The sequence below is a fragment of the Balaenoptera ricei genome, chromosome 16, assembly GCF_028023285.1.
Source record: "Balaenoptera ricei isolate mBalRic1 chromosome 16, mBalRic1.hap2, whole genome shotgun sequence".
Lineage (NCBI taxonomy): Eukaryota > Metazoa > Chordata > Mammalia > Artiodactyla > Balaenopteridae > Balaenoptera > Balaenoptera ricei.
This window is the reverse complement of record NC_082654.1, coordinates 26877691-26891569: the sequence shown is the minus strand read 5'-3', so window position 1 is coordinate 26891569 and position 13879 is coordinate 26877691. Positions and strand designations below refer to the sequence as shown.

The 13879-nt window shown below is 49.5% G+C and overlaps 1 protein-coding gene across 11 annotated transcripts in view; it reads left to right on the top strand.

Annotated features, from left to right (window-relative positions):
- Window positions 1-12946, top strand: part of GBF1 (golgi brefeldin A resistant guanine nucleotide exchange factor 1) — a 121630-nt gene extending 108684 nt beyond the window's left edge. For 7 of the 11 annotated variants that reach the window (XM_059900978.1, XM_059900979.1, XM_059900984.1 and 4 more), the window contains 22 exons: window positions 251-374; window positions 659-784; window positions 1055-1137; window positions 1792-2028; window positions 2309-2402; window positions 2773-2949; window positions 3280-3344; window positions 3430-3553; window positions 3752-3823; window positions 3974-4068; window positions 4328-4481; window positions 7440-7665; window positions 8183-8343; window positions 8475-8721; window positions 8841-9046; window positions 9915-10065; window positions 10172-10302; window positions 10505-10606; window positions 10890-11003; window positions 11153-11333; window positions 11485-11613; window positions 12096-12946. In XM_059900978.1, coding sequence (XP_059756961.1) covers window positions 251-374; window positions 659-784; window positions 1055-1137; window positions 1792-2028; window positions 2309-2402; window positions 2773-2949; window positions 3280-3344; window positions 3430-3553; window positions 3752-3823; window positions 3974-4068; window positions 4328-4481; window positions 7440-7665; window positions 8183-8343; window positions 8475-8721; window positions 8841-9046; window positions 9915-10065; window positions 10172-10302; window positions 10505-10606; window positions 10890-11003; window positions 11153-11333; window positions 11485-11613; window positions 12096-12376 — 3280 coding nt within the window. In that variant the 3' untranslated portion in view covers window positions 12377-12946. The remainder of the gene's footprint in view (window positions 1-250; window positions 375-658; window positions 785-1054; window positions 1138-1791; window positions 2029-2308; window positions 2403-2772; window positions 2950-3279; window positions 3345-3429; window positions 3554-3751; window positions 3824-3973; window positions 4069-4327; window positions 4482-7439; window positions 7666-8182; window positions 8344-8474; window positions 8722-8840; window positions 9047-9914; window positions 10066-10171; window positions 10303-10504; window positions 10607-10889; window positions 11004-11152; window positions 11334-11484; window positions 11614-12095) is intronic. The other 4 variants (XM_059900982.1, XM_059900980.1, XM_059900987.1 and 1 more) reach the window with 1 other exon arrangement.
- The last annotated feature ends 933 nt before the right edge of the window (window positions 12947-13879 follow it).

Sequence of the window (13879 nt, the reverse complement as noted above, 5' to 3'; positions counted from 1 at the left end):
ACAGGGTAGGTTTTGGGTTCCAGGGATGAGGTTTCTGTGTAGGAGCACACTGATGTGAAGAGTACTAAGCTTAGGGGTTGTCAAATTCTGGTTCTGTGTTAGAGATGACCAGGAGATACCTCCCCTTTGCCAGAGCTCTCAGCCTCTTCTGTTCCAATAGGAGAAGCTTAGTGGAACTGTAGCTAATAGAGCACCCAACATTTGCAGCTTATACATCTTAAGCCTTTCGTCCTTCTTTCTTTCCCTGTAGCACCTTCAGCTTTCAGGGTCTGCGGCTGGACGAAGCTCTCCGTCTCTACCTGGAAGCCTTCCGCTTGCCCGGGGAAGCACCGGTCATCCAGAGGTTGCTAGAGGCATTCACAGAACACTGGAGGGTGAGTTTGAGTGGCAGGGGCTGAGCCCAGCATCCCAAATTAATTTGACTAAGGGTTTCTGTGGCTTCAACTGAAGGACCCAGTTACTGTCTCCTAAGAAGACTGAGAGCAATGTCAGTGAGCTTTCCCATAGAGGGGCCAGCTTCCATCAAGGAGTAGGCAAGAGATGGGCCTCTTTCTGGCTGGTACCTGCCCTCTTTATCAGCATTGACCAGTGGGTTGGTAGTGAGGGTTTGATTGGCCAGAGAAGGGCATTGACATAGGTGGGGTCTTTGATTTTTCAGAATTGTAATGGCTCCCCATTTGCCAATAGCGATGCCTGCTTTGCCCTGGCCTATGCTGTCATCATGCTTAATACTGACCAGCACAACCACAACGTTCGCAAGCAGAATGCACCTATGACTCTGGAGGTAAGATTGGATCCCAGCCATGGCAGAGCAGTTCCAGCACAGCTTTGGAGGTAGCAGGAAGGACATGGGTTTTCCAGTGGGCACAATGGACAAGCTTCTGTCCAAGGGAGTCAGGGGGCGCTGACCAATCCAAAAGAGGAACTGGGGTAGGGAAGTGGATTCTTGTCACTTACTGTTTCCTAAAGTCCTATTTACCACAGACCCAGGAGTTCCCTGAGTGGGGCTTCAGCATTGACACGTGGGGGGTAAAGCTTATTGCCCTGTCTCTAGGAGTTTCGCAAAAATCTAAAAGGTGTGAATGGAGGCAAGGACTTTGAGCAAGACATTCTGGAGGACATGTACCATGCCATCAAGTGAGTACGCGTAGAGAATGGTGTAGCATCTCTGTTAAGGAGAAGCACGCTACTTCCTTCTCCAGATTTTGGAGTCACGTCAGACTGCAGTGACTCATATGCCCTGGATTTAGCATCGTAATTTATCTGGGTAGCCCCTTCTCCCCCAGCTGATTTATTCCTTAAAGAAGCCTGAACAGTACTAGAACTTTAGTACCCTGAGCCAGGATCCAAACTGCCCCTGCTAAGTGGAATGTCATCGCCCCATTTTCCGAACGCAGAGAAGCTAGGTTGTCCTGTCTAGCTTGCAAGATGCATTATGGGGCTAGTAGAGAACCCAAGATGGGTACTAGAGGGTGAGGTTTGGGACACTTAGGTTTTTACTGTAAATCAGAAAAGGTAGAATTGTTCATCCTCTCATACCCAGAAAGAATATGAGATCTTACTATAGAACTAAAGGCCCACTTAGAGAGGGGGCTTGGAGATTATGGAATGCTTCTTTTCTTTCTCCTTGGTGCCACTGGTGGGGAGGGAAGCAGACCACTGAGCTGCAGTTTTGATGACCTCTCATTGAAGGAAAGTGCCAGTAATGGGTAGAAAGCCCTAGTTTGTAACCAGTTTGTAACCAGTCAGGTTCAGAGCAGTGCACCTACTCCTTTTGTTACCTCCTGACAGGAATGAGGAAATTGTGATGCCTGAGGAGCAGACAGGCCTGGTTCGGGAGAATTATGTATGGAATGTGCTGCTTCATCGAGGTGCTACCCCAGAAGGCATATTCCTACGTGTGCCTGCTGGCAGCTACGATCTTGACCTCTTCACCATGACCTGGGGCCCCACTATTGCTGCTCTTTCTTATGTCTTTGACAAAAGCCTTGAGGAGACAATCATCCAAAAAGCCATCTCAGGCTTCAGGTAGCCAGAGTTTGACTTTGGTCTTGATCTCCTTCCACCTCTCTGAGTTAACTTGGTTGCCTCCATGCCTCTCTGACTCCTACTCTTATTTTCCTTAGAATGGGTTCCTCCTGAGTTTTTCAGGGAGGCTGAAGCTTGGGAAAGCTCAGTCTTAAACAGACTCAAGAGTCAAAGGTTTCTTCCTGGGACTGATTAGGGAAGAATCCCAAGCAAGCCTCCTTGGGGACTTGGAAGGGCTGCCTGGCCTTTCAGTGACTGTATCTGGTATGTGACGTTACAGGAAGTGCGCCATGATCTCCGCCCACTATGGCCTCAGTGATGTGTTTGACAATCTCATCATCTCTCTATGCAAATTCACAGCTCTCAGCAGTGAGGTGAGCAGGGACAGGAACTGTGTACTTGGAGTTCCAAAGAAAGACCTCTCTTTTAGCCATAGACCTACCCTTATCTGTGGAGCTGGTTTCCATCAGCATATTCTCTCACTACCCCTGGACTACAGTAGAGCTTAGCCATTTCTGTCTGACACACCCTAGGATGAGAATAGCATTACCTCATATAATGGGGATGAGAGAGGAGATGCAATAGTGGAGAAGGCCTTAGCCAGGGTAGCCCTTCCCACCAGTATTATGGGGGATTGAAGCAGAACTAGCAGAAGGACCCTTAGGAACCATAGGTAGAGGCCAAAGAGAATCTCCTTTCAAGACATTTGCCAGGCCCTAAGCCTCGTCTCATCTTCCTTTCCAGTCCATTGAGAACCTGCCCAGTGTGTTTGGAAGCAACCCTAAAGCCCACATTGCAGCCAAGACAGTATTCCATTTGGCCCATCGTCATGGTGACATCCTGCGGGAGGGCTGGAAGAATATCATGGAGGCCATGCTGCAGCTCTTCCGAGCCCAACTGCTGCCCAAGGCTATGGTGGAGGTAATTCTTGGTAGGAGACTAATCAATAATAACAAGGCAAGAGCTCCAAGATTAAGTACTGTCTGCATATAGAACTGGTTGAGAGTAGCAGTGGGCCTGATGCATGCTGAAACTTACCAGGAACGCCTCAAATGTAAGACCACAGATCTTTGGCCATGGGGATAGCTGTAAAGGAAGGCTGGTAGAAGTCATTGCCAGTCATCAATTGGAGGGGCCCAGTCAATAGTGTAGGGCAGAGGGCAACAGGAAGAAAGCCAGAAAACTTTGCATGGCAGAGCAGGAAATGCAGAGGGAATGTGGAAAGAAATTATTCTTGACCTGATTTTCCAGGTAGAAGATTTTGTGGATCCCAATGGCAAGATCTCTCTACAACGGGAAGAGACACCATCAAACCGGTGAGGGGAAATCAGAGGCTGGAGACCTTGCAGAGGGAGGATTAGAACTCTGGAGCTCACTAGAGCTTGTACTCTTTTTCTACAGAGGAGAGTCGACAGTGCTGAGCTTCGTGAGCTGGCTGACACTAAGTGGTACTGAGCAGTCTAGCGTGCGGGGCCCATCCACTGAGAACCAAGAGGCCAAGAGAATGGCCTTGGACTGTATCAAGGTAACTGCCCCTGCCTACCCCTGGTGAACAAGCCTAGACCCTTCTCTACTATATAGACACTGTCCTATGAACTGAAGAATAGGGTCATCTAGGGTTTGTGACCAGAGCTGACTCCTTCTGCCCTCTCTCCCTGGCTTCTTGGGAACATTCTCTTCCCTCTAGTCCTTATCAGTAACCCCTCTCTTGTGCCCCCTCTAGCAATGTGACCCAGAAAAGATGATCACAGAAAGCAAATTCCTCCAGCTGGAGTCACTGCAGGAGCTCATGAAGGTACAGAGTGAAGAGGGAAGAGGGGTGAAAGGGCTGGCTGGGTCTGGGAGGGGAGACAGCGATAGTGGTGTATGCCTCAGTTTCTGTCAGGGATGGGCCAGTGGCTGGCTTCTCCTCCATGCCTATTTTCCTGCTATTATTCTCCTCCAGGCTCTGGTCTCAGTGACACCAGATGAAGAGACCTATGATGAAGAGGATGCTGCTTTCTGCCTGGAGATGCTGCTGAGGATTGTGCTGGAGAACAGGTAGAAGGCAGTCTTTAGGCAGGCCTCATACTGGGCTTGTGCCAAAGGGATGGAAGCCTGGAGTAATCTTGCAGAGTGGGCTCTAGGGACAAGAAGTACATGAAGCTATAGGCAGTAGAGGAGAAGCTTGCTCATTATAGCTGCCTGCTTAGGGTATAATACCACTGAGCCCTGAAGGACCTAGCCTCAATCAGAAAAAGAGGCTTATTGCCCAGTGGCCTTTACAGCTGAGACTATCCTCATCCCTTATGTTTCTCAGGGACCGTGTGGGCTGTGTGTGGCAGACTGTTCGAGACCATCTATACCACCTATGTGTCCAGGCACAGGACTTCTGCTTCCTTGTGGAGCGGGCAGTGGTGGGGCTGCTGCGCCTAGCCATTCGGCTACTCCGGAGAGAAGAGATCAGTGGCCAGGTAAGCTGAGTGCAGCTGGGAGGGCAGGAAGGTATACAAGGGACTAAGGCCACAGTATCAGTTATGGATATGGCCTGAGACAGAGACTTCATTTAGTGCCCCATAGCATGAGCCCAGTAACCTACCACAGGGCTAGGGGAGTCTAACAGGGACATTGGGAGTGAATCTGGAATGGCCTCAGGCAAGAAGCTAGTACTCAGCACCTCTGCTCAGTAGGGCTGGACGGCTGCTGCCTTGTGGCAGTCCCAGCCCCATACCTGATTTCCCGGCTCTCATGCTTAGGACCCTCCTGAGATCTCTTCTCCCAATTTATAAAAGACAAACAGCATAGAAATGAGTTCAGGAAGGTCACAGGATATAAGATCAATACACAAACATTAATCACATTTCTTTATACTAACAATGAACATATAGAAAATGAAACCATTTACAAGTGCTCCAAATGAAATCAAATACTTAGCTATACACCTAACAAAACATGTATAGGATCTGTATGCTGAAAATTACAAATGCTAATGAAAGATATCAAAGAAGACCCAAATAAATGAAGAGGCATACCATATGCATGGATTGGAAAACTCAACGTAGTGAAGATGTCATTCCTCCCTTAATTGATCTGTAAGTTTAATGCAACTCCTATGAAAATCCCAGCAAGGTTTTTTTGTAGACATAGACAAGCTTATTCTAAGATGGAAAAGCACAGGCCCTAGAATAGCTGAACATTTTGAGAAAAAACATGGAAGGAATCACTCCATCTGATATTAAGGCTTACTATACAGCTATAGTAATCAACACTGTGGTATTTTTGGAGGGACAGACACATGCATCGATGTAACAGGAGAACCCAGAAATAGACCCACACAAAGATGCCTAACTAATTTTTTGACAAAGGTGCAAAAACAATTCAGTGGAGGAAGGATAATCTTTTTAATTGCTGGAGCAATTGAAATCCATGGTGGGGGGGCGGGGGACAAATGAACCTTGACCTAAGCCTCATACCTTATAGAAAAATTAACTCAAAATGAATCATAGAATTAAATGTAAAATGTAAACCTATGCAACCTTAGAAAGAAAAATAGGAGGATATCTTTGGGAGCCAGGCAAAACGTTCTTAGACTTGACACCAAAAATACAATCCATAAAAGGAAAAACTGGTAGATTTCATCAATATTAAAAATTCTACTCTATGAGAGCCCAGTGTGAAAAGGAGGTAAAGACAAGGAGTGTATGTTTGCAAATCAAATATCTGAAAAAAGACTAATACCTAAAATATAAAAGAACTCAAAACATAACAGTAAAAAAAAAAAAACAGGCCAATTAGAAAATGGGTGAAAGATACGAAGAAGATATACAGATGGCAGATGAGCACATGAAGAAGCTTAAGTGATGTTCATCATCATTATCCAACAGGGAAATGCAAATTAAAACCACAATGAGATACCACTACACACCTGTCAGAATGGCTGAAGTGAAAAACAGTGATAATACCAAATGCAGACAAGGATGTGGGTCACTCATAAATTGCTGGTAGGAATGTAAAATGATAGAGCAGTTTCTTATAAAACTAAACATGCAGTTACAACACAATCCAGCAGTTGCACTCTTGGGCACTTATCCCAGAGAAATGAAAGTTTACTTTTATAAAAACCTATACATGAATGTTCACAGGATCTTTATTTGTAGTAGCCAAAAACTAGAATCAGCCCAGATGGTTTTCAACGTAAAGTGTAGTACATACATACCATGGAATACTCCTCAGCAATTAAAAGCAACAAACTATTGATACATGCAGCAACTTGCATGACTGTCCAAGGAATTATGCTAAGTGAAAAAAGCCAATCCCAAACGGTTATATACTATATCATTCCATTTATATGACATTTTTGAATTGACGATGTTTTAGAAGTTGTGGACAAATGGCCGGGGGCTAGGGATGGGGGCAAGAAAGAGGCAGGTGTGGTTATAAAAGTGCAACACAAGGGATCCTGTTGTGTTGGAACTATTCAGCATCTTGGCTAGTGATGGATACACAGACCTACACAAGTGCTTAAATTGTATAGAACTTAATACACGTATGAGTACAAGTAAAACTGGGGAAATCTGAATAAGATTAGTGAATTGTATCAATGTCAGTATCCTGGTTATGATATTATGCTGTAGTTTTGCATAATGTTACTGGTCTTTTTTTCAGTTTTTTAAAAATTAAACTTTTAAAATAGAGATAATTATAGATTCATATGCAGTCTATTTTATAATAAAGTATTGGATATCTCAGGTAATTTATTGAGTACTGAAAGTGGCAAACAGAATGGTTGTCTGGGTACGGAATGGTTCTAAGTGCATCAGTTGTTTACCCTCATAATGGCATGGCTGACTGGGAGCTGTGGCTCCCTGCCACTGCCCAGCATCACAAGAGAGTATTGTGCTGCATATCAGTAGCCCTGGAAAAAATCAAAACTCTAAGTATGGTTTCTACTGAATGTGTATCACTTTTATACCATTGTGAAGTCAAAAAAAATCTCAGTTGAATTATCGTAAGTTGGGGGCTGTCTGTACACTTTGCCCACTTTACCCCAATGGTAGCATTGTGCAAAACTATAGTGTAGTATCATAACCAAGATACTGACATTGATACAATTCACTAATCTTATTCAGATTTCCCCAGTTTTACTTGTATTCATACGTGTATTAAGTTCTACACAATTCAAGCACTTGCGTAGGTTTGTGTATCCACCGCTAGCCAAGATGCTGAATAGTTCCAACACCACAGGATCCCTCATGTTGCCCTTTTATAACCACACCTGCCTCTTTCTTGCCCCTGGCCATCTGTCCACAGAGTACCCTAAATTGGGTCTTAGCCAAAACTATCCTCACTAGCCTAGGGAGGCTGGTGGGGAAGGAGGCTAGACAAGACGCGTGTGCTCACTTTCCACTTCCTGCTCCCATCTCCTGCCCCAGGTACTGCTCTCCCTGCGCATTTTGCTACTAATGAAGCCCAGCGTGTTGTCCCGAGTCAGTCACCAGGTAGCCTATGGGCTCCATGAACTCCTTAAGACTAACGCAGCCAACATCCACTCAAGTGATGACTGGGCCACGCTCTTCACGCTGCTGGAGTGCATTGGCTCAGGCGTAAAGCCTCCAGCTGCCCTGCAGGCCACAGCCAGGGCCGATGCACCTGATGCTGGTAAGCCCTTTCCCAGAGAGACCCACACTGGCAGATAAACAGTTATGGCCCCAGTGGTTGAGACAGGAAAACAAAACGCAGGTTGTTGTGTTCAGCAGATTAAATACCCCTGGCTTCTGCCATCTGCTTCCAGAGCTTCCTGTGCCTAACGGGCCTCTCCCCATTACCCACAGATTAAACAGCATAAAGGCAAGTAGGCAATGGAGAAGGCTATGAAGCCAGGCTTCCTACTGTCCTGAGGACTGTTTTCTCAGAAACTCTGTCCTCACTGCCACCTCCCTCCCCAACAGCTGCTACTAGATGCCATCAGGAGCCCAAATTAGCCTGCTGCCCCATTTGGTCAAGAGAGAAGCTCTCCAGGCCATCCTTCAGCCCTCTGGTGACAAGGCTGAAACTAATCCAGACCAAGAGAAAAGAGAGGCCAGGCTTCAGCCCCTTTCTTCTGAGAGCTGAAACTATCCCTCATCCCAGCTTCCCCATCCCCACCCTGACTCTGCCCCTCTCCCTGCTGGCTCAGGGGCCCAATCAGATAGTGAACTCCCATCCTACCATCAAAATGATGTGAGCCTGGACCGAGGGTACACTTCTGACTCGGAGGTCTACACTGACCATGGCAGGCCTGGCAAGATTCACCGATCAGCCACAGATGCTGATGTGGTCAACAGCGGTTGGTTAGTGGTGAGTGAGCATACGGGCAGCGGGTGAGTCTTCCCCTCTTGGCCTGTGGGAAAGATTCCTGGCCCTCTGAGAGGGCAGCTAGGGGAAGATCAGGGTCAAGCCTGGATTCTCAGCTCCTCTGTACTTTACAGGTGGGGAAGGATGACATCGATATCTCCAAGCCAGGGCCTGGGCCCAGCTGGCCAGGTCCTTCACCCCTGGTCAATCAGTACAGCCTAACAGTGGGGCTGGACCTCGGGCCACATGACACCAAGTCCCTGCTCAAGTGTGTGGAGTCCCTGTCCTTCATCGTGCGTGATGCTGCCCACATCACACCTGACAACTTTGAGCTCTGTGTCAAGACTCTCCGCATCTTTGTGGAGGCCAGTCTGAATGGCGGTGGGTCACCTGATGAAGGGGCAGTTGGGGAGTAGCCATGTGAATTACGGGGGAAAGGGAGGAGCAGGCCATCTGTACCCATGGATATGGAAATGTGACCTGGGTCTGGCCCTGCTCAGGGTGCAAGTCCCAGGAGAAACGTGGCAAGAGTCACAAGTATGACAGCAAAGGGAACCGCTTCAAGAAGAAATCCAAGGAAGGCTCCATGCTTCGGCGGCCTCGAACCTCCAGCCAACATGCCACTCGGGGTGGGCATAGTGATGACGATGAGGACGAAGGTGTGCCTGCCAGCTACCATACGGTGTCTTTACAGGTCAGTCAGGACGTAAGTATGGCACCCTTTACTTCCTCTCCTCTCCCGGTACCTGACATTGGGAGTCTTGGTGGGGCCAGGGACAGCCAGGGCAGAAAGGAAGGGCCTGTGTTCCAGCCAGGGCCTCAGCCAGCGTCCCCACAGTGCCCCCCTGTCCAGGACCGCCTGTAAGTCTTTGCTTGCTTCATTTTAAAATTAGTTTGTTTTTGAAATAAGTAATTCAAATGCACATAGCACAGAGTTCAAAAGGTACAAAAGGGTAAGCAGGTAAAAGTCCCATTCATTTCCCGTCCCCAGCTGCTAAGTTCCCCTTACCAGAGGCAATCACTGCCATCAGTTTCTTGTTTATCCTTCCAGAGTTATTCTGTTGTCTATTCAGGACATATAAAATTTATTTTATGACCAGACTTTACATCACTAAATAAATGGAGAATTAATTGCTTTAAATAGAATAACCTTAGAAAAATTACGAAAACAAAAAATTATTAAATCTGGCCAGACACTGTTGCCTATCAAAGCCTCTGAGCCTGAGGTTTGCTGTTTTTAAAATGAGATTAACAAGGTGAGGCTTTATCTGTCATCAGAAAGTGTGAAAAAGTACCTTTCTCACTGTGTAATTGTGTTATTAAATACTTAGTCCACACACCTCCTCAAGTCCCCGCTACTAGGAGTAATACCCATCCTTGGGAAACACTGGTCAGGACTAGGACAACCAGCTCATAAAGTTGAGGAGAAGGGAGTGGTGAGAGGGGTGGAGTATGGTGTGATCGGTACTAGGGACTCCCTTGAGGACTCAGTCAGGGACAGTGGGAGTGGGCTGATGAGGAGGGGATCTACCAGACCTAACCCCATTCATGTCCTGCCCCTCCTGTGACCCCAGTTGCTAGACCTGATGCACACCCTACACACAAGGGCAGCCTCTATCTACAGCTCATGGGCGGAGGAGCAGCGCCACCTGGACACAGGAGGCCGGAAGATCGAAGCGGATTCACGCACCCTCTGGGCCCACTGTTGGTGCCCTTTACTTCAGGGTAAACCTTAGGGGAGCAGGCAGGGCAGGGGCAGAGGTGGAGCTGGCGCTTGGAAAGTACCAGGATCAGGATGCCCAAAGGATCCTGAGCCTGTTCTCATTCTCAGGTATTGCCTGCCTGTGCTGTGATGCCCGGCGCCAGGTGCGGATGCAGGCACTGACCTATCTGCAGCGAGCACTACTGGTACATGATCTGCAAAAGTTAGATGCCCTGGAATGGGAGTCCTGTTTTAACAAGGTAGGACTTCCCTCTGGTCTTAAGGTAAAGTGCAAATCCTAAAGACAAGGAGAGCCAAGCAGCTTGAAGAGCCCCTGATGTCAATCCTCAGCCTGTATCAGACCTTCCCTCCTGCTCTGTACCCATCCACCGCAGCCCAGGGTCAGGTGGACAAGGCTTCCACCTGACCCTGCTAGGGAGATGTTGGCTTCTTACCCACCAGGTGCTGTTTCCTCTACTGACCAAGCTCTTGGAAAACATCAGCCCTGCAGATGTGGGCGGGATGGAGGAGACCCGGATGAGGGCTTCCACCCTGCTCTCTAAGGTACTGCTCACCACCCTACACCCACCCACTCTCCCCACACCTGCCTCTTCGCAAGCAGGGAAGCCAAGGCTGCTGGGAGGACCTAGAGATGTAATGTAGGTGCTTAGGACCCCCAGCTATGGAGACTCAGCAGGACCCAGGGACCTGGGAGGATTTTGGAATTCAGAGGAGTCTCTGATCCAGGATTCCCACACAAGATAGGGCAGGCTTGCCTCCCACCCTTGGAGAGGGGTGCAGAAGGCTCCTACCCTACTCTTGGCTGAAAGGGGCTGGGGGGCCATAGGTCTTCCTGCAGCACCTGTCTCCACTGCTGTCGCTCTCTACCTTTGCGGCCCTCTGGCTGACCATCCTGGATTTCATGGACAAGTACATGCACGCAGGCTCCAGTGACTTACTGGTACGTTCTGCCTCAGCCCAACTCCAGCTGCCTACTTCCTCTCCCATCTTCTGGGAAGACTTGCTGTTTCCCCCTTGGTGGCTGCCTTCTCCTTACCATAACCCCCCATGCCCTCTTTCCCATTCTCATGGCCCCACTGCCACCTGCAGTCAGAGGCCATCCCTGAGTCTCTGAAGAACATGCTCCTGGTGATGGACACAGCAGAGATTTTCCACAGTGCGGATGCCCGAGGAGGCAGCCCCTCAGCCCTCTGGGAGATCACCTGGGAGCGCATTGACTGTTTCCTGCCCCACCTACGAGATGAGCTCTTCAAGCAGACTGTCATCCAGGGTAGGGGGCTCCGACCAACTTCATCAAAGAGAGTCTGGAGCTAACAATTAGTTCTCTGTGCCCGGGGTGGGTGGGAAGTCTAGTGGGTAGCCAGGACTCTAGTTGAAAGAAAGCACCAAGAGCTGCCATCTGGATTCTCTACCCTCTCCAGACCCTGTGCCCATGGAGCCTCATGCCCCAAAACCTCTGGCCTCAGCCCACCTGACTCCTGCTGCTGGTGACACCAGGACACCTGGCCATCCACCTCCCCCAGAGATGCCCTCTGAGCTGGGGACCTGTGGTGAGTCCCTCTGAGCGAGTTTGCTGGATGTCAAACAGGAAGTCAAGGAGGCCCGGAGTACTTTGAGATTGCTGCTGAGCATGGGCTGTGAGCCAGGGGAAGGAAAGAACCAGAAGATCCTGTTCACCTGCTCTTCTTATGGGAAATGGCAGGGCCAGGTCAGCTATGATGAGCTAGCTGCCTGGGATTTTCAGGCTTCAGAGAAGGAGGCTGGATCAGGGACTTGGAATGAATATGCAGAGGTTGCCCTTCAGGAATTCTAATAAAGACCAGACCAAAAATTAACCTACTGGAGGTACAGCAAAGGAGATAAAGGGTAGATATAAGGTAGCTGGACACTGGAATAAGTTTTGAGCAGAGACTCTCAACTATGTAGACTGGGAGGAGTCATTTTGCTTACAGGAATGGGAGGAGCAGAAGTTTGGTAAACTAGCTGCAGAATGTGAGGGAGTCTGACTGCAGCCACCTTGCTTTCCCTCTAGACTTTGAGAAGCCCGAGGGCCCCCGACCTGCCAACAGCAGCTCCTCTGGATCACCACTGGCATCCAGCCCCAGCAGACTGAGCCCTACCCCGGATGGGCCTCCACCCCTGGCTCAGCCCCCACTGATCCTGCAGCCCTTGGCCTCCCCACTGCAGGTGGGCGTGCCCCCCATGACTCTGCCTATCATACTCAACCCCGCTCTCATCGAGGCCACCTCACCTGTGCCCCTCCTGGCCACACCCCGCCCCACAGACCCCCTGCCCACCTCTGAGGTCAACTAAGGCAGGCCCCTCAGCGATCAGGACTAGTACTTCCTACCAGGCTGTCCCTGGCCCACCTCTCAGCTGTCCCAGGGGCCGCAAATTCTTCAGTCCCAACCCAAGCTGCTATCACTGCTACTTGGATGGGGACCCGAAAAAGAACTTTTATAGCCCCTCCTGGGACCCACAGTCAGTCTGTGGGACCTTCCTCCTCTGCTCTCCATTCCTGGGAGTCCAACCTGAGAGCACACTCAGGTATCACCTGCAGCCTGGCAGCTCGGGGAGGCATCACTGTACCAACCCTGCAGTGCCCACCCTTGTGCTCCTCCTGCCCGTGGTCAGGCATCAAGAGCCAAGCCAACCACTCTGCACTTTGTTTCCCTCTCCCAACCCCACTCCCATCAGCCCTGGGCCACCTCCTCTAGTTCTTCCTCTTTTATTAATTAGTTGGTCAGTTTGGAGAGTTGATTGGCGCCATGGAGGGTGGGCAGGTGGGGCTGGACAGAGGGACTGTCCACAGGAGCATGTACATATGGAAAAACAGGACAACAATGGATTTTTTATGATGTAATAAATGTCTTAGTACCAACATCATTGCCTTTCCTTCTGGTTTCCTTCTTGAGCTTGTGGGTACCATGTTTTGGGATACCCAGGCCATCACATGAACAGAAATGAGACCGAGCCTACCAACAGTCTGGCCCACGTGGCCCCTGGTCACCAGCCAGCCAGACGCCAGAACGCAGTCAGGATTCCTTCACTGCTGCTGCCCCACCACCACCATCACAGCAGTGCCCCCTTAGCACCAGGGATGCGCTAGGGGGTTGGCAGTTGTCCTCTTCCCTAACTACTCCATCGGAGATAACCGTGACGGCCTAGGCTGGGATCAAAGGGAAGGTGAACCAGAGCTGAGCTGTAGGTATTCAGAAGTCTTCCCTCAGATGTGCCTCATAGTCCCAGGAGCACAGAGGAGCCCATGGGGCTTAAGGGGTGGGAGGCTATCTTGCCCATAGCTGTGATCATGTGTTTCTGGACACACGGCATTCATTTTGGCCCAGAACTGAGGAGGGAAAATTTCTTCCCATCCCACAGCCTCCATCCACCCCAGTCACTGCAGCATGATTAGAGAACCCCTCCCCTTCTTTCCCTTTGCGTCAGGGTAAGACAAGTGGGAGTGTGGATGGTGCAGGCAGTGTGGCCCCTACAGCGGTGAGGTACTGTGGGTGCGATGCAGAATACTATTAAGCTTTCCCAAGTGAAGCATCTCCATCATCTTGGCATCCTCCTTCACCATGGTCTCTTCCCCCCGGGGGAAGGGAGGGCAGAGAGTGGTACCTGCTGTACTACCAGCTGGCCTCCCTCATGGAGAGTTAGGGGCACTCACCTCTTCATTGAGCCTAGATATCTATGTAATCGTTCAGCACCTTGGGCTTCCCTTTGCTCAGCACAACCACGTGGATGTTGCTGGGTCTGGATGTCTGTAAGTGCCTCCCTCCGGTGCTTTGGAAATGGAAACAGCCTGATGTG